Raw genomic sequence first — 19778 nt, 5'->3', positions numbered from 1 at the left:
AAGGGGTTGGGTGGAAATTTAAGTGATATACCTACCTCGGTGGTGTAGTGATCAGAACGCTCCCCCCCAGATGGCATCAAGTGGTATACCCGGAGTAACAATGGGCGCGGTCCACTATGTCCAGTCCTGTCTACTACCAGGACTGTCCAATGCAGAATCTGCCGCTAATTATCAAATTTAATTATAGGCTGAAGTCTGAAGTACATGTTTCATGTCAAACTCATTCCTCCCCCCTCCAGATGGCATCAAGTGGTATACCCGGAGTAACAATGGGCGCGGTCCACTATGTCCAGTCCTGTCTACTACCAGGACTGTCCAACGCGGAGTCTGCCGCTACATTTACCCGCCTGATTCACGCCTCAATGCGGTCCCGGTTTGTGCAGTTCAACTTCTTCATACACAATCTGTCCCAGTTGAGATTCTCCCCGGAGTCGAACGACGGACCCTTGTTGAGCTTCATACCTCGTACTTACACGTGAGTATACAGGGTCCTTTTTCACAGGCTGAGGAATATTGTTTTGAGAAAAAAAGGGCCTGCGGGACAGTTCAAATAGGGTTCTTGGAGCATGTTGTTCGAAATATGTGAAGATTTGTATTCCATTTGTATGTGGGAATAGGTTTGGAAAATCTTGAAAAAGTAGACTGGAAGTTTTTGGGAAAAAAAACTGGAAAACCCGGAAAAGTCAGGGAATTTCTTTTTTTCAAATTTGTAGACACTTTTTAGGACCAAATTAAGAATATTTCAAGCCAGCCTAATTATCTTAGAGCAAATAAAATAAATAATAGTTTATTTAAAATACACAGAAACGAAATAACAGAGATACACAAAAGTAGAATAAATCGCTCATGAGTCTGCCTCACAGGAATTGGAATCACTCTAAATGAACAAGATTTGTAATATTTGTTAATATTTTGTATTACAATGTTTGTAAATATCCACTCATCAGTTAGGGTGGCATTCACACATAAATTGATTTGAATTTGAATGACAATTTTTGCAAATATTCATTGCGTACAATTTCATCAATTAAACCGTGTGTCAATGAAACAATCACATTCATGAATGACCATTACAAATTTGAAACCTTTAAACTCCGAATGTTTGTAAATATCCACTCATCAGTTAGGGTGGCATTCACACATAAATTGATTTGAATTTGAATGACAATTTTTGCAAATATTCATCAATGAAACCGTGTGTCAATGAAACAATGACATTCATGAATGACCATTACAAATTTGAAACCTTTTAATTCCAGCTCAATAGATTGAGCCATTGGGTTAGCAATGTCAGATTAGGTGAAAATGGATTCTACCAATAAAACTCGCGATTGAATCCATTCGAGGTGATAAACACCTTATCACTAAAGAAATTATTATACATGTGGGAAAAAGATGAAAACTCATATTTAAAAGTAAAAGAAATAGAATAACTACCGCTCTTCCCTACATCACATGAAAATTTGAGTAACCCAGAAAAAAAAATGTCCAAAAAGTCATTTGTAAAATTTAAGTACCTTTTCTTGTCTTCCAGATATTGTAGAAAATCGAGGCTGTCTTGTGAACCACTTCATGAACATAATTTGGAGAACACTAGCACCTAAATAGAAAATTACAACTATAAACACCTAATTTTGATACCTATTTCATTCGAATAATGACTGAAAATTTGATCGGTCTGAATTTTAAAGCAAAGGCAAAGGCCACCAAGTCTAATATCAAAGGACTTGGGCAACAGAACACATTACAATACCTATGTCAATTTCAATAAAAAGCACAAAGCGCTTTATTAAAACTTTAATATATTTTAAAGCAAAGGCAAAGGCCACCAAGTCTAATATCAAAGGACTTGGGCAACAGAACACATTACAATACCTATGTCAATTTCAATAGAAAGCATAAAGCGCTTTATTAAAACTTTAATATTTTTACCAGAACTTCTTTTTTAACCTCCTTAAGACAGTTTGCACATGGGTCCTTTTCTCAAAGAGATGTAAAGGTTGCAAGGGAATGATATTGGTATCCTTACATCTACTTTGAAAGTTTTTTCCTTTACTCCTATGTCATCCATCGTCACAACCTTTGTTTTCAATTTTTTTCATTTATTATTTAGCAGTAAGTAGATACCTATATTTACAAATAATGTATCTATAGGAAAGTTTTATCACATATTTAAATGTACATATAAACCCACCTTTTCTCAAAGAGATGTAAAGGTTGCAAGGGAATGATATTGGTATCCTTACATCTACTTTGAAAGTTTTTTCCTTTACTCCTATGTTATCCATCGTCACAACCTTTGTTTTCAATTTTTTTTTTTTTTTCATTTATTATTTAGCAGTAAGTAGATACCTATATTTACAAATAATGTATCTATAGGAAAGTTTCATCACATATTTAAATGTACATATAAACCCTTCGAACACGACAATATTAAATTTTAACGACATTCCTTTTGAAATAATTTGAATACAAGATGAGATAAGTTGAAACATAACAGATAGTAATCAAGTACAAGATCGTAGATATAACAAGGACTTAACACTAGATCCATTACTATAAGGAGTAGGTTACTACAACATTGAATTTAAGTTAAAATCGTGCTCCATTTATAAATATTTAATACTATGTTTCGTGCAATGTTTGAGACAGTTTTTCATTTTGAATATATAAAATAAACCAAAGAGATGTATAAAAATTAGAAAACATCAATTTTTTAAAATTAAATGAAAGATTCCAGTTATAAAGATTTCATTAAAATACTTTTGAATTCACCTAAAACTATTTGCCAGGATCATTACTCCTGTGGTTATTTATTATTACCCCAGGAATACAATCAGAACCTACAATATGAACTAGTAGATGAAATGACTTGAATCCAACAATTCGTTTCGAATTATTTTCTCGGGATGACAATTCCATTACAACTGCATATTCCTGTGGTTATTTATTATTACCCCAGGAATACAATCAGAACCTACAATATGAACTAGTAGATGAAATGACTTGAATCCAACAATTCGCTTCGAATTATTTTCTCGGTATGACAATTCCATTACAACTGCATACCATTTATCTACCTTTAAGTAAACAGCTTACTCACTCAAAGAGTAACAACCCTGACAATTTCTCGTATAAAATTACAGAACAACAAAATAAGGTTAGAACCTAAAACTTACAACCTACGAAATTAGGCACAGAATTGAAAAAGAAGGAATACCAAAAATACTCTGCAGGGTGTAAAGGTGTGAGGAATAGGGAGCATTTCATATTGTCCACACATGTACCTTCTCTGCAACCACACACCAGTTGGCATGATCATAGTATGACGAGATTACATGGAGATTCTCAACATATCTCTCAATGAGTTGATCTAACTCTCCCTCACGGAACACATGGTAGTAACGATGATAAGTGATGGAACCTCCTGTCTCTGATAGAGAAGATTCCTGAGATGTTGAACCACTCAGTGAGGTCTCAACACTCTCTGCTGTTGTTAATACTTCAGGTGGTTCTTGTACAGAAGCTCTTTGTCTCACAAGCATGGGAGGTCTCCTGGAAGATTCTTCAGAAGAAGAGCGACCATCACATCGTGCCATCCTCCTATCAGCAAACCTTGTATCCTTACTGCAATCACTCCACCTGCTATCAGATGTGAACGACGCTGTGCTTGGAGTTTTGGCAACTTTACGACTGGAATCACTACTGTTGGTATCATTGGACTCTAGGGATGTGCCTGGTCTCAGGAGAGAGATCTGACTTCCACTGGTCACAGTCGATATTGTGTCTCTGCGTGAGTCCCCAGCCCGACTCACATCACTACCACTGAATGTTCTATCAGAGCCATCCCCAGCATCTGACTCTAGAGACAACCCTGGCTTGAGAGACTGATCTCCTCGTCTTGACTCATCACTACTGCTAGCATCACCAGATTCTAGTGAGAGGGTTGGTTCTATTGTTTCCACTGAGATGCTAGGTCTACGGTCTACATCACTCCCTGCTAGCAACTCTATCTTGTGAGACAATATTGTGTTGCGTCTGGAGTCTGCCCAGCTACTATCACTCTCCGTATCGCTTTGTTCTTTGATATTGTCTTTCTTGACTTTCATCAGATCTGTACTCCATTCTTCTTCATTCCGTACCACTGTCACTTCACTTCTTGGCGATGTGAAATCTTCATCAAAGTAGCTGAACGGATCCATCCGATGTAATTCAGCCGGTTCTTCTGGTTGGGGTTTCTCTTCTTCCTTGGTCTTGTCCATCTCACTGAGGAGTTTGTCACTCAGCTTCTCAGCAAAGTCAATCAAATGTTTTCTCTTATTGTCCGCATCGTCCAATAGGATGAGAGGTGGAGGAGGGAGGGGTGGAGGTGCTGGCGTGACATGTTTGATCACCACCTCCACAGCCTCCTCCAGACTAGATGCCACGCCCGCTGCAGCTTCTAACAATTGCCTGTTGGGTGAAACTGGAAGACAAACAGGACTTGCACTTGAAGCTGCTGAAGTGGCCGCTTCTGAAATTCAAACAAATTGAGTCAGTTATGCTATTCATTGTTATCCTCTAAGGAATTCCACCACTTTACCGCTTGGAATACCCCAAATGTTTCATGTAGCAGCAATAAAGTTATTGCGGAGCAGACAAACAGGACTTGCACTTGAAGCTGCTGAAGTGGCCGCTTCTGAAATTCAAACAAATTGAGTCAGTTATGCTATTCATTGTCATCTTCTAAGGAATTCCACCACTTTACCGCTTGTAATACCCCAAATGTTTCATGTAGCAGCAATAAAGTTATTGTGGAGGAGACAAACAGGACTTGCACTTGAAGCTGCTGAAGTGGCCGCTTCTGAAATTCAAACAAATTGAGTCAGTTATGCTATTCATTGTCATCCTCTAAGGAATTCCACCACTTTACCGTTTGTAATACCCCAAATGTTTCATGTAGCAGCAATAAAGTTATTGCGGAGGACTATAAAAATCATAACTGAAGAACTTAAACTTGGTCAACCCTGCCCGGCAGTTGTATCACTTACCTGTTGGTGCGGGTGGTGGGACTTGTGCCAACGTATCTTCGTTGACAACGCTAATGACACTGCCTATGGAATCCGGTGATGATACGCCACTGGAGTCACTGTCCACGTCGTCTATTTCGGGGTTGAACAGTTCGATGTTCATGAGTTTTGGCATTGGTTCGGAGGAGACCAGTCGTTTGATGAGCGGGAACGAGAGTTTAGTGGAGATGTCTTTGGCGGTTGACAGACCAGCTGTGAACATTGGGGAAATAGAGGTTTGGTTACTTTGCACTTACAGTGAAGGTTTACTGATTTCTAAATTTAACTCGGAGTTTTATAAGTCGGAGGAAGTCATTTGAACTCCTATATTTAGCTATGAAAATAGATAACTAGTTCCCTTAATCAGGCTTTTGTTTCAAAAAGCTGTAAAAATCAATAGAGTATACTCAACTGACCTGTAACTTTTGGCTTCTCCTCTATGGGAGTACTTTGCTTCTCGGTCTCAATCACTTTATTTTTCAAGCTCTCAGTTCCTTCACAAATATCCACACGCGGCTCTGTAGACCCTGTAATTGCCGATTTTGGAAGAGGAATTTTCAGGTCAGACATGGGTAAGAGGTCAGTCTCAGGCAGAGATGTTCTGCATTTGTACACTGGAGAATTCAAAAATGGTCTCGAAGAAGACGTAGGCACGAAGTGTTTGTTGATGGGAGACGCAGGTGCTGAGGTCCCTTGTAAGAGTGGCTGCTTGTATTTAGGAGACATGAGGGGTTGTTTGAACTTGGGTGATGTGGGAGGTGGGAACTTCATTTTAGGAGACGTTGGTTGAGGAGAGGCAGGGGCAGATTGCAAGGTCGGCGAAGTAGTGCTAGACAGGGGGTCTGCTTTGGGTATGAAGATGACGGAGGCAAAGCTATCCTCCGAGTCAACACTTGTGTCACTCTGCAAACTGCTATCCTTGGAGGAATCAGAACCATCCTCTCGAGACTTTCGCCTTTCCCCATCCACAGACTGTGCTCTTATCTTAACCAACGAAGTGGACTGAGCAAATGAGCTGTGTTGATTATTCTGTGAAGGTGGAGGAGGCTGAGGAATGGGGGCACTCATATCAGCACTCTTCCAGCCTTGGAGCATACGCACGAAGCCATTCTTGAATGAAGCACCAGCCACTTTTTCGATATTTGTGGTGGAGTTTTTGAGCTTTTCAGTCAATCCAGTTTTGAGCAATTGAAATCGTTTTGCGGTGTTGGCTGAGAATAGCGTATCCCTCAAGGAGTCAAGTGTGCGGTTTCGGCGATAGATAAGCTCTTCGTTTCGATATTTGTGGTGGAGTTTTTGAGCTTTTCAGTCAATCCAGTTTTGAGCAATTGAAATCGTTTTGCGGTGTTGGCTGAGAATAGTGTATCCCTCAATGAGTCAAGTGTGCGGTTTCGGCGATAGATAAGCTCTTCATTGAGGGACGCTTGCTTCTGAATGTTTTGCCTCACTCGTTCCTTCTCCCTCAGCCTCTCTGTAGACATGAGTTCTTCATTCATTGAACTCTGTTTGAACACATTACCACGGTTACGAGTCCCCAGTGCAGACACCTTGAAGTCAGGTAATGCCTTGACCAGATCTCTCATATCTCCCTCTTCCTCTGCCTCCACATCTTCATCATCATTATCAATGTTTTGCTTTTGTTTTACCAGCTTGGGTTTCAAACTGGATGTAACAGATTCTTTACTTTCTATAGAGAATTCTAGAGCAGGTACACTGGATCGAGATCTAACTATTGGTGTCACTTCTATCTGAGGAATGTCGGTTAAGCTCTTGGATTTTATTGTCACATCGGATCTTTGGTGTGTGGTGGCAAAGGTTTGTCGTTTGGTGATTGCTAGAGGTTTTGGTTCATCTTCGAGACGTCTTAATTCTATTGGAATGTCCTGTATATTCTCCTGGTTATCTTCACAGCCATCTGGATCATATCTCCGTGGAGGTCGCGTGATAGAGTTCCAGGACTCTAGGAACCAAGGCCGGTGACGATTCACCTTCTTGCTACCCGCCAATTTCTGAAAGAAAAGAGAAAAAGTATGTAAAATATTTGAAATTACACACCTACATAATACATTGACCAAATAATAAGCATCCTTTATTCACCTAATCCTAAATTCCTAACCGATAATGTTTTCCTAATGTTAGGACTCTAGGAACCAAGGCCGGTGACGATTCACCTTCTTGCTACCCGCCAATTTCTGAAAGAAAAAAGAAAAATTATGTAAAATATTTGAAATTATATACCTACATAATATATTGACCAAATAAGCATCCTTTATTCACCTAATCCTAAATTCCTAACCGATAATGTTTTTCTATTGTCACAACAGAACTAACCTGTAGTGCTTTGCGCACAAAACTGTAGCAACTCTCATTAGGGCTGGATAGACTCGAGCTACTTGGCGAACTGGGGAAAGGGTGAAATGATTTCCGTCTCTTCTTATTTGTTTCCGAAGACCTGGAACATGGAAATGGCGGAATGAAAAGGGAGTGGTTGACGCTTTTTCTTTTAAGACTACCTAAAATTAAAGGAACAAGCTGGGCCCGTCCCTCCGGGAATTTTTTAGCCCCTAGTTTATTCGATCGTGGTTAGAGAAAATCAGTACCTATGTACCTACCTAATTTGTTTAATATTCAGTTTATTATTATTCTTGATTTGATTTTTTGATTTTACTTTCATGTAATGATTTAAAATCAAGACTAGAGCCCGTTCTCCCTTTATTCCCAATATAAGGCTCAAGTCACCCATCCATTTATTGGCCTTGCTCGGCGTAGCTTAACATAGATAACGCTAAAACCGGTCTTAAATGATCGACTGAAGTGTTATCTAAAACTTTCTCGCTTTGAGTTCATAGGTCATCGCGACAAATTTCGAGATCAGAGCTAGTACCTATGTACCTACCTAATTTGTTTAATATTCAGTTTATTATTATTCTTGATTTGATTTTTTGATTTTACTTTCATGTAATGATTTAAAATCAAGACTAGAGCCCGTTCGCCCTTTATTCCCAATATAGTGTGCAAGTCACCCATCCATGATGACTAAATTTGATATGTTTACAATCAATCTGTCAAAGATTGGGCAATATAAAACAACGCATAACAAAGTTATGACCCTTTCAAATCTTGCGTTCTTATTGGGACACCCTTTATTTAGAAATTGAAAAATGTCCTTCCCACATTAGTGGAAAAAGATAAAATAAAGGACCAAGAATGACGCAAATTGTGCCCAAATTTTCATAACTATCAAGCTATCTATACGTTTCTATACTTAATCAACAGTTACCTACCTTCGATTTTCCTTGTTTTTCTCTTTTCTGAAACAGAAAATGCGATTCAGAAAATGTAAGGCATTTGGAATTTTTTTTCTACCGCTTTAGAGTATAGCGGTCGAATTCCCAAATATGTACCTAAGTACCTATATAGGCTAAAAATCCATGCCTCGGCTGGGATCGAACCAGAGCTCTCCTGTTTACCAGGCGAGAGCATTTTACCATTGAGTCGGCTAAAGGTGTGTCCACATAGTCAACTGGCCGTCGAACGATGTCGACTGAACTGTCCAAGTGTCCACACTACCTCAACAACATAGATTCACCTCGCCAATCGATATCGATCGACATCCGGTTGACTATGTTTGGACACACCTTTAGGTTTTGAACTATTGGCCACCATGTTCTTTAATTATAAGAACTGGTATCGATGACTTTATTTATTACTTTCTATTATTTTATTTTACAATTTTGGGTGGATCCTCATGACTTAGATATGATCCTAAATGTCACCCGTCCAAACACGCACCACGCTCGATTGTTCTTACCTAATGCAGGAAGACGTTTCTTTATCACTGTTGTACTGAGAGTTCTCCTCTTCAGACGTGGTGGTTGTGTCCAGGGAGGGTATACTGAGGTTCTTGGGTCGATGCCAAGGCACTAGCACATCTTGAGATTTGAACTGGAAATGAAAAGGATATCTTATTAAAAATATTAATAGGTACTTATTTTGTACTGCTCGAATAGGTTTTAAGGTGTGTCCACACATAGTTGATCCCGTCGATCGACGTCAAATAAAACCGTACACTGCCTCGACAACATAGAATCACGTCTTCAACTGTGTCCACATTTATATCTGGACACAGTTTTATAGGGGCGCTTTTCCTACCATCGAAGGTCTGTTCCTTAGTTTTCCGTTTCTGAAATGAAACTACAGTTATTTGGCAACCTGTCTTTCGTCTTTAGACCAGCTACTCACTCTCAGGTAGGTACACCTGATCAAGTCCACCTGACCGGTCTACTTGCGTCGATCGACGTCAAATAAAACCGTACACTGCCTCGACAACATAGAATCACGTCTTCAACTGTGTCCACATTTATATCTGGACACAGCTTCATAGAGGCGCTTTTCCTACCATCGAAGGTCTATTCCTTAGTTTTCCGTTTCTGAAATGAAACTACAGTTACCTATTTGGCAACCTGTCTTTCGTCTTTAGACCAGCTACTCACTGTCAGGTAGGTACACCTGATCAAGTCCACCTGTCGGGTCTACTTGATAGTGTGTGTGTGTGTGTGTGCTCATCAGGTATCAGGTAGACCTGACAGGTGAACCTTTTCAGCCGTACCTGTCAGGTCTACCTGACAGTGTGTGTACTCATCAGGTATTAAGTAGACCTGACAGGTGGACCTGATCAGCTGTACCTGTCAGATCTACCTGAGAGCGCGTGGCTGGCCGAAGGTTTAGCGTTCAGTTTTCCGTTTTCCGTTATTTGCAACCTGTCTTTCGTGGCAGAACTAACCTGTAGTGCTTTGCGCACAGAACTGTAGCAACTCTCATTAGGGCTGGATAGACTCGAGCTACTTGGCGAACTGGGGAAAGGGTGAAATGATTTCCGTCTCTTCTTATTTGTTTCCGAAGACCTGGAAAATGGAAATGGCGGAATGAAAAGGGGGTGGTTGACGCTTTTTCTTATAAGACTACCTAAGTTCCTAATGTTACAACAGAACTAACCTGTAGTGCTTTGCGCACAAAACTGTAGCAACTCTCATTAGGGCTGGATAGACTCGAGCTACTTGGCGAACTGGGGAAAGGGTGAAATGATTTCCGTCTCTTCTTATTTGTTTCCGAAGACCTGGAACATGGAAATGGCGGAATGAAAAGGGAGTGGTTGACGCTTTTTCTTTTAAGACTACCTAAAATTAAAGGAACAAGCTGGGCCCGTCCCTCCGGGAATTTTTTAGCCCCTAGTTTATTCGATCGTGGTTAGAGAAAACCAGTACCTATGTACCTACCTAATTTGTTTAATATTCAGTTTATTATTATTCTTGATTTGATTTTTTGATTTTACTTTCATGAAATGATTTAAAATCAAGACTAGAGCCCGTTCTCCCTTTATTCCCAATATAAGGTTTAAGTCCCTATGTTCTTCGCAGGGACCGTTGAACAGTTTAGGACTCCATGATGACTAAATTTGATATGTTTACAATCAATCTGTCAAAGATTGGGCAATATAAAACAACGCATAACAAAGTTATGACCCTTTCAAATCTTGCGTTCTTATTGGGACACCCTTTATTTAGAAATTGAAAAATGTCCTTCCCACATTAGTGGAAAAAGATAAAATAAAGGACCAAGAATGACGCAAATTGTGCCCAAATTTTCATAACTATCAAGCTATCTATACGTTTCTACTTAATCAACAGTTACCTACCTTCGATTTTCCTTGTTTTTCTCTTTTCTGAAACAGAAAATGCGATTCAGAAAATGTAAGGCATTTGGAATTTTTTTTCTACCGCTTTAGAGTATAGCGGTCGAATTCCCAAATATGTACCTAAGTACCTATATAGGCTAAAAATCCATGCCTCGGCTGGGATCGAACCAGAGCTCTCCTGTTTACCAGGCGAGAGCATTTTACCATTGAGTCGGCTAAAGGTGTGTCCACCTGTCCACACATAGTCAACCGGCCGTCGAACGATGTCGACTGAACCGTCCACACTACCTCAACAACATAGATTCAGCTCGCCAATCGATATCGATCGACAGCCAGTTGACTATGTTTGGACACACCTTTAGGTTTGGAACTATTGGCAACAGTTACCTACCTTCGATTTTCCTTGTTTTTCTCTTTTCTGAAACAGAAAATGCGATTCAGAAAATGTAAGGCATTTGGAATTTTGTTTTACCGCTTTAGAGTCTAGCGGTCGAATTCTCAAATATGTACCTATATGGGACAGTTACCTACCTTCGATTTTCCTTGTTTTTCTCTTTTCTGAAACAGAAAATGCGATTCAGAAAATGTAAGGCATTTGGAATTTTTTTTCTACCGCTTTAGAGTATAGCGGTCGAATTCCCAAATATGTACCTAAGTACCTATATAGGCTAAAAATCCATGCCTCGGCTGAGATCGAACCAGAGCTCTCCTGTTTACCAGGCGAGAGCATTTTACCATTGAGTCAGCTAAAGGTGTGTCCACATAGTCAACTGGCCGTCGAACGATGTCGACTGAACTGTCCACACTGCCTCAACAACATAGATTCACCTCGCCAATCGATATCGATCGCCGGTTGACTATGTTTGGACTCACCTTTATAGGTACCTTACACAATCATTAGTAATGTCATTATTTCCAAGTAATGATGATGAAAAATCAGAAAATCCGGAATTCCATCATTAGTTAATGACATTACTAATATTGTGTAAGGTACCTATTAGGTTTGGAACTATTGGCCACCATGTTCTTTAATTATAAGAACTGGTACCTATGACTTTATTTATTACTTTCTATTATTTTATTTTACAATTTTGGGTGGATCCTCATGACTTAGATATGATCCTAAATGTCACCCGTCCAAACACGCACCACGCTCGATTGTTCTTACCTAATGCAGGAAGACGTTTCTTTATCACTGTTGTACTGAGAGTTCTCCTCTTCAGACGTGGTGGTTGTGTCCAGGGAGGGTATACTGAGGTTCTTGGGTCGATGCCAAGGCACTAGCACATCTTGAGATTTGAACTGGAAATGAAAAGGATATCTTATTAAAAATAATAATAGGTACTTATTTTGTACTGCTCGAATAGGTCTTAAGGAATGTCCACACTTAGTCGACCCCGTCGATCGACGTCAAATAAAACCGTACACTGCCTCGACAACTTAGAATCACGTCTTCAGCTGTGTCCACATTTATATCTGGACACAGCTTTATAGGGGCGCTTTCCCTACCATCGAAGGACTATTCCTTAATTTTCCGTTTCTGAAAGAAAACTAAAGTTATTTGGCAACCTGTCTTTCGTCTTTAGACCAGCTACTCACTGTCAGATAGGTACACCTGATCAAGTCTACCTGACAGTGTGTGTGCTCATCAGATATCAAGTAGACCTGACAGGTGGACCTGATCAGCTGTACCTGTCAGATCTACCTGATAGCGAGTGGCTGGCCGAAGGTTTAGCGTTCAATTTTCCGTTTCCGAAAGGAAACCACAAGAAAGAAGAAGATAGAAGAGGAATGGGAAGGAATATAAGGAGAGGGATAGGGATGGATATAGGAAGGGAGAGGAAGAGAGAGGGAGATAGAAGAGGGAGAGGGAGAAGGAGAGAGATAGAAGAGGAATAGGAATGACGATAAAAGAGGAACAGAGAGGGAAAGAGCATAGCCCTAAATATAACAGGTCTTTGGCCCTGAACGGCCTAGCCGTATAGGCCGAAGAAAGAAGAAGATAGAAGAGGAATGGGGAGGAATATAAGGAGAGGGATAGGGATAGATATAGGAAGGGAGAGGAAGAGAGAGGGAGATAGAAGAGGGAGAGGGAGAAGGAGAGAGATAGAAGAAGAATAGGAAGGAAGATATGGAGAGGAATAGGAATGACGATAGAAGAGGAATAGAGAAGAGAGATAAAAGAAGGACAGGAATGAAGGCAGGGAGGGAGTTAAGGGGAGAGATAATGTCTTTCGTGTTACCTTTCGATTTTTCTGCTCCATCGCCCACACTGATATGATGATTCGGCCGCCAATTCTAAGCACCCTGGTGAGCTCCTGTAGGGCCACCACCCGTCTCTCTGTGGTCGTAAAGTGGTGTATCACAGCTATGGACAGAACTGCATCGAAACTTTCATCCCGGAACGGCAGGTTCAAATTATCACATAGGAGTATCTGGAGAAAGAAACCGAAGGATATAAAATAGTGTTACCCGTCACTAAAGACCTTGACAGTTATACAGTGATGGCAAACCTCTATGACGAAATGGCAGGTTCAAATTATCACATAGGAGTATCTGGAGGAGAGAGAAAAAAAAGGACATTAAAAAGTAACCCGATAAAATTGCTAGATAAAATTTTTGTACACTGCCTGGATCGAACTAGGAATCTGCTGTATGATAAAGATCCTGCCTATAAAGGAGAATCTAGACACTTTTGCATGTGATTATTCCTACGGTTTTATACCTACCATTTACCTACTCCTTAGTACGAATAAGTGGTACGGTCTCGATAGTACAGTGTAGGGACCCTATGTTCTTCGCATTTAGATTCAAGTTTTAGCCTGAAAGTCCATTATTTGTTCTCCTGAAAAGTAGTAAAAGTAGACCTAGGATCGTCTTGAACTGTCCCTTCTATTTATGCCCCATCTTACCACAGAGAGCTTCCAGTTAATTCAGAGTTCAAGGAATAGATACTGGTCTGTGTAAATTGTAAATCAAATGGATGACGTCAAAGAAAACCCCTAACACTGTGTTCTCCTTCTCCCTCTCCCTCTCTCTTCCTCTCCCTTCCTATATCCATCCCTATCCCTCTCCTTATATTCCTTCCCATTCCTCTTCTATCTTCTTCTTTCTTCGGCCTATACGGCTAGGCCGTTCAGGGCCAAAGACCTGTTATATGTATTTAGGGCTATGCTCTAATTTCTAATTCTCTAACCCAGTGGTTCTCAAACTGCCGTTCAGGGCCAAAGACCTGTTATATGTATTTAGGGCTATGCTCTAATTTCTAATTCTCTAACCCAGTGGTTCTCAAACTTTTTTTGCATGGCGCCCCCTTTGGGCATATTCTCATTTTTTTCACGCCCCCCTACCTTTGAGGGTTAAGCAACAATTACTTTGGTTAATATCTGGATGGGTGATTATCCGATTTTTACCAAATTGTTACAGTCGCGTCCTTGAACCATACCCGGGATAGCATACCAAATTTCATTTCTCTACGACAAACCGTTCTTGAGATATTTTGTTCACAACTTTCTACTTTTTCCTATTTAAACCTGTAGTACGTACGTTACGTACGTACGTACGTACGTACGTTACGTACGTACGTTACGTACAGACCATGGGCTAAAAACCACTTTTTTGGAATCAGGGGACCCCAAAACGGATATTTCCACCCATTTCCCGATTTTGAAAATTTGGACCGATTGCAATACTTTCTCATTACCTTGTATAGGTTCCCTATACGTAAAGGTAATAGAAAGTAAAAAGGAAAACAATGTTTTCCTGACACAAACGTTATCCTCCCTCTCTCTCTCTCTCAGCCTAAAGTAAAGGTCCGTTCCCACTTGTGATTTTTTCCCGAATGTCCTGTAGGCAATGTAATTCAAATGAGAGTGTTCCCATTACACATGATACGATTTTTTCCGAACGACAAATGGGAACGACTCTAGAATTTTTTGATTTCACCAAAATCTTTTGATCTTCCTTTATATGGGTTCCACTCGACGCGACATAATTATATGGACTTTGGTCGACTGTGGTAGAGACGCACTTTTTTTAAGATGAGTGTATCACCGCCGTTTTTATTTTGCAGCAATGAAACAACTGCTACATTAGACGCATGTGCAGTTTTCTGTTGTACCATAGTTAGTTACCTTTGTAATTAGTTAGAGGTTTTAGACTCACGTGTCCTAAACTCGAAAGTGAGCAAGTACCTACGAAAAAAAAAGGTCCCTTAAAATCCGGGTGCTCGTGAAAGTCGAAAAAAGGAACTGATAGTTCCCTAACTTTCGAGTGCTCCACTTCTCAAACAATGACGTCATCGAGAAGAGAGACTCGTAAACAAACACCCACCTACCCTAACGACCAACATAGAAAACTATTTTCATCTTACCATTGCCATCGAGACAGTACATTGAATTCCTCTACTTCTTCTTCCTCCTCTTATTCTTCTTCTTTTTTTCTTTTTCCTTCTTTTCTTTTTCTTCTCCTCTATAATGTGGGAAAGAAAAAAAAACTAGATATTTCTAGTAAGAAAAGTTATGCAAGAGAGAAGAAATCTCGTATCACGGGAGGAGAAGGGGGGAAATGAGAATAAGAAGGAGACAAGAAAAAGGCGAGGAATATGAAGGGAAAGAAGAAAGAAGAATAATAAAAAGAAGGATTTGGAGGATGATGCGGAAAAGTAAAAGAAGAAGGAGGAGAAGAAATAGGAGGAGATGGGGAGGAAGAAAAAGGAAAAGATGAAAAAAATAAAAAGAAGAAGGCAAAGAGGAAGGAGAAAAAGGAATCTCAGCAAGAAGTAAAAAAGAAAAGCCTCAAGCCTCAAGAAACCAGAAAAACAAGATAAAAAGGGTTGGAAATGGAAGGATTGGAGGAACGAGAGAAGGAAAAGGATGTAAAAATGGGGGGAAAGCATAAGAAATTTTGGAACAAGGAAACTAGGATAAGAGAAGGGATGAGGGTTGGTTGACCTATATTTCTCTCCCGCTTTATGCCAGCATCCCGTTGCCATATGCTCTAAGTCTCCTGTACCTAGGTATATTTCTATATTTTCAATCATTTTTTTGCCAGCCAGTAAGCTTGGTTGGTAGCGCTTCTGCTTTGTAAGCGCTAGGCCGCGGGTTCGATTTCCGCCCGGAGCGGATTTTAGCCTGACCGGATAATGTACGCTCCCAGAACGGCTGGCTTTCTCCTATCCTGTCGTCCTTCTCTCTTCGATTCCGGGACCATAAGACCTATCAGTTACAGTTCCCTCCTCTGTCAAATCTCTTTGAAAAAAAAAGAAAAAAAAATATCCCCCCCTCTCACTAACCTCGTACAACGCTATTTCTTCAGCAGCAGGAAGTGGTGAGCGGATTTTAGCCTGAACGGATAATGTACGCTCTCAGAACGGCTGGCTTTCTCCTATCCTGTCGTCCTTCTCTCTTAGATTCCGGGACAATAAGACCTACCAGTTAAAGTTCCCTCCAGCAAATTTCTTTCTCTCTCTCTCTCTCTCTCTTTTAACTCGCATCTAACATCCTATCGCCGCTGGCTCGTCTAGAACCAGTCCGTGGTTGACTTACCTACGTCACAGACCAACGACCCGGGTTCGAGGGCCTCGAGGAACGTTCGGACTTTGGGCCAGGCGCGGTCCGCCTGATCAGACTCAAAGTCGGCCAGGCATAGGTACCTTACACAATCATTAGTAATGTCATTATTTCCAAGTAATGATGATGAAAAATCAGAAAATCCGGAATTCCATCATTAGTTAATGACATTACTAATATTGTGTAAGGTACCTATTAGGTTTGGAACTATTGGCCACCATGTTCTTTAATTATAAGAACTGGTACCTATGACTTTATTTATTACTTTCTATTATTTTATTTTACAATTTTGGGTGGATCCTCATGACTTAGATATGATCCTAAATGTCACCCGTCCAAACACGCACCACGCTCGATTGTTCTTACCTAATGCAGGAAGACGTTTCTTTATCACTGTTGTACTGAGAGTTCTCCTCTTCAGACGTGGTGGTTGTGTCCAGGGAGGGTATACTGATCGGCCAGGCCTGATATCTGTTGGTAGGCCTGGTGAACGTAGGCCGTTTCAATGTCAATGTTGCGCGCTTCTCTTTCGCCTCCCTCCAGGGACATGCTCCCCTCTCCCTCCTGCCCTCGCCACAGCACTTCACATGGGTCGGTCTGAAACAGGGTACGGAAGAGTAGGTTAGAAGAGGCCTTTTTTAAGTGCTATGAAAAAGGGGAACATTATGACTATTCCTATTCCATTATGACTATTCCTAAGAGTGCTAAGCACATTGCATACACAAAAAAATACCAGGCATTCATACAATTTGTTAATACAAATGGATCATTCAACTCAAGTGTGGTAATTAGAGGTTTAACATTGTTACTTTGACTGAAGTTCAGATCATTCTTTGCATAGGTACCTAGTTAAGGACCAAGACCCTGAGTATTTAGGGACTGATAGACCAATTCAGATTCCCCCAAATGCCAAATTTTGGAGCATCCATCCCTGACCCCCGTCAAACTATTGAACTATTGGCCCCTTGTTGAAACATAGTTGAAGAGCCCCAAAAAAGTATAGGCGCTTCTGTCCTATCACATCTACGGGAATTGAAGAGGGTCTAAGACAGCCCCTATAGTAATTCCCAGAGATATTACAGGTTCTAGCACATCTTGAGATTTGAACTGGAAATGAAAAGGATATCTTATTAAAAATATTAATAGGTACTTATTTTGTACTGCTCGAATAGGGCTTAAGGAATGTCCACACTTAGTCGACCCCGTCGATCGACGTCAAATAAAACCGTACACTGCCTCGACAACTTAGAATCACGTCTTCAGCTGTGTCCACATTTATATCTGGACACAGCTTTATAGGGGCGCTTTCCCTACCATCGAAGGACTATTCCTTAATTTTCCGTTTCTGAAAGAAAACTAAAGTTATTTGGCAACCTGTCTTTCGTCTTTAGACCAGCTACTCACTGTCAGATAGGTACACCTGATCAAGTCCACCTGACCGGTCTACCTGACAGTCTGTGTGCTCATCAGATATCAAGTAGACCTGACAGGTGGACCTGATCAGCTGTACCTGTCAGATCTACCTGATAGCGAGTGGCTGGCCGAAGGTTTAGCGTTCAATTTTCCGTTTCCGAAAGGAAACCACACTTATTTGCAACCTGTCTTTCGTGTTACCTTTCGATTTTTCTGCTCCATCGCCCACACTGATATGATGATTCGGCCGCCAATTCTAAGCACCCTGGTGAGCTCCTGTAGGGCCACCACCCGTCTCTCTGTGGTCGTAAAGTGGTGTATCACAGCTATGGACAGAACTGCATCGAAACTTTCATCCCGGAACGGCAGGTTCAAATTATCACATAGGAGTATCTGGAGGAGAGAAAACAAGAAGGATGTTAAATAGTGTTACCCGTCACTAAAGACTTTGACAGTTATACAGTGATGGCAAACCTTTATGAGGAAATGGCAGGTTCAAATTATCACATCGAAGTATCTGGAGGAGAGAGAAAAAAAAGGACATTAAAAAGTAACCCGATAGGTACACCTGATCAGGTCTACCTGATAGTGAGTGGTTGGCCTTAGGTACATAAGGCGTATAGCTCCTAAGCATTACCCACTACCCAGGTACCTACTTTTGGACACAAAGTTACTTGGACACTTGGTGCATGTCATTTTGAAATGTCGCTAACCAAAAACCCATCTATCTTCTTCGCACTGGTTTTTGCAGGGGATGTTATATTTATGTGTTACGATTACGACACATAACTTGTTTACCTTTACCTTGTAACCAGTGGCGTAGATTTGGATTTCCAGGGGTAAAAGGCCTTTGTTCACTGTGTTATATTTCAGTGCGCTGAAACAAGTTGAGGCCTGAGCACACATCAATAAGTAGGTACACTAGATTCGTAGAAACTTAACCCATCCTTTAGGGCTGTTTGTCCTTACACCTAAGTCTCAGTTTGGGCTTTTTGTGTATCGTATGTACCTACTTGTATACGAAAATTTTGTTTTCTTACTATGGTCTTCGCACTGGTTTTTGCAGGGGATGTTATATTTATGTGTTACGACACATAACTTGTTTACCTTTACCTTGTAACCAGTGGCGTAGATTTGGATTTCCAGGGGTAAAAGGCCTTCGTTCACTGTGTTATATTTCAGTGCGCTGGGGCAAGTTGAGGCCTGAGCACACAATAAGTAGGGACACTAGATTCGTAGAAACTCAACCCATCCTTTAGGGCTGTTTGTCCCTACACCTAAGTCTCAGTTTGGGCTTTTTGTGTATCGTATGTACTTGATAAGGAGAACCAAAAAGGCAGATATATTTTGCAGAACTTCAAAGAATCCCTCCCTTCAAAGAAATCCTCCAAGAGATTATCGTATGTACCTACGAAAATTTTCTGTTTTCTTACTAGGAGATCTACCTTTACCATTTTAAAATATCCTAATGAAACTTTGTGAACTCCTAACACGTGTTGGAAATTTTAGAGCCAAAACACTCCTTGAGGTCACTAGACCAAGCAACTCTACATATAGCATAGCCAATGGCTCCAGTTACCAGTCACCAGAGCTACCCAGTAACATGCCAATAAACAAAAGTCATATTCCTGGACTAGAGGGAAATTAGATAAAATGGCCCATTGCATAGATTTTAGTGAAAAACTGAAACGAAATTACCTATTTCCAAGTACGAGAAGTTTTAGAATAAAGCTGTGGGCTGTTTTGAAGAATGTGACTTATTTCTACTCTATGACTCCAGTTACCAGTCACCAGAGCTACCCAGTAACATGCCAATAAACAAAAGTCATATTCCTGGACTAGAGGGAAATTAGATAAAACGGCCCATTGCATAGATTTTAGTGAAAAGCTGAAACGAAATTACCTATTTCCAAGTACGAGTATTTTTAGAATAAAGCTGTGGGCTGTTTTGAAGAATGTGACTTATTTCTACTCTTTCCACAAAAGTCAAACCAACAAGACGTGAAGTCAAATGAAATAATCCTCTAGACAGTGAGATAATTAAAATTTCAC

General features: G+C 40.5%; 2 protein-coding genes across 2 annotated transcripts; both read right to left on the bottom strand.

Moving 5' to 3' along the window:
* Positions 1-2947: 2947 nt before the first annotated feature.
* Positions 2948-16870, bottom strand: LOC103512658. The gene is made up of 13 exons (XM_026826070.1): positions 16765-16870; positions 16294-16396; positions 12987-13178; positions 11912-12045; positions 11275-11301; positions 10044-10164; positions 8860-8993; positions 8333-8359; positions 7380-7500; positions 6437-7057; positions 5465-6299; positions 5031-5261; positions 2948-4513 (listed from the first exon to the last, which is right to left on the bottom strand). Exons 1-13 carry the CDS (start codon positions 16860-16862, stop codon positions 3267-3269), a joined length of 3891 nt encoding a protein of 1296 aa, XP_026681871.1. The 5' UTR covers positions 16863-16870; the 3' UTR covers positions 2948-3266.
* A 466-nt stretch (positions 16871-17336) lies between these two features.
* Positions 17337-18632, bottom strand: LOC113468847 (probable tRNA methyltransferase 9B). Its single transcript, XM_026826078.1, has 3 exons — positions 18531-18632; positions 17928-18119; positions 17337-17420 (listed from the first exon to the last, which is right to left on the bottom strand). The coding sequence occupies exons 1-3, from the start codon at positions 18630-18632 to the stop codon at positions 17337-17339; spliced, it is 378 nt and encodes a 125-aa protein (XP_026681879.1).
* Positions 18633-19778: the final 1146 nt, after the last annotated feature.

This window comes from Diaphorina citri, unplaced genomic scaffold, assembly GCF_000475195.1.
Source record: "Diaphorina citri unplaced genomic scaffold, Diaci psyllid genome assembly version 1.1 scaffold871, whole genome shotgun sequence".
Taxonomy (NCBI): Eukaryota; Metazoa; Arthropoda; class Insecta; order Hemiptera; family Psyllidae; genus Diaphorina; species Diaphorina citri.
This window is presented reverse-complemented; position numbering and strand designations above follow the sequence as displayed.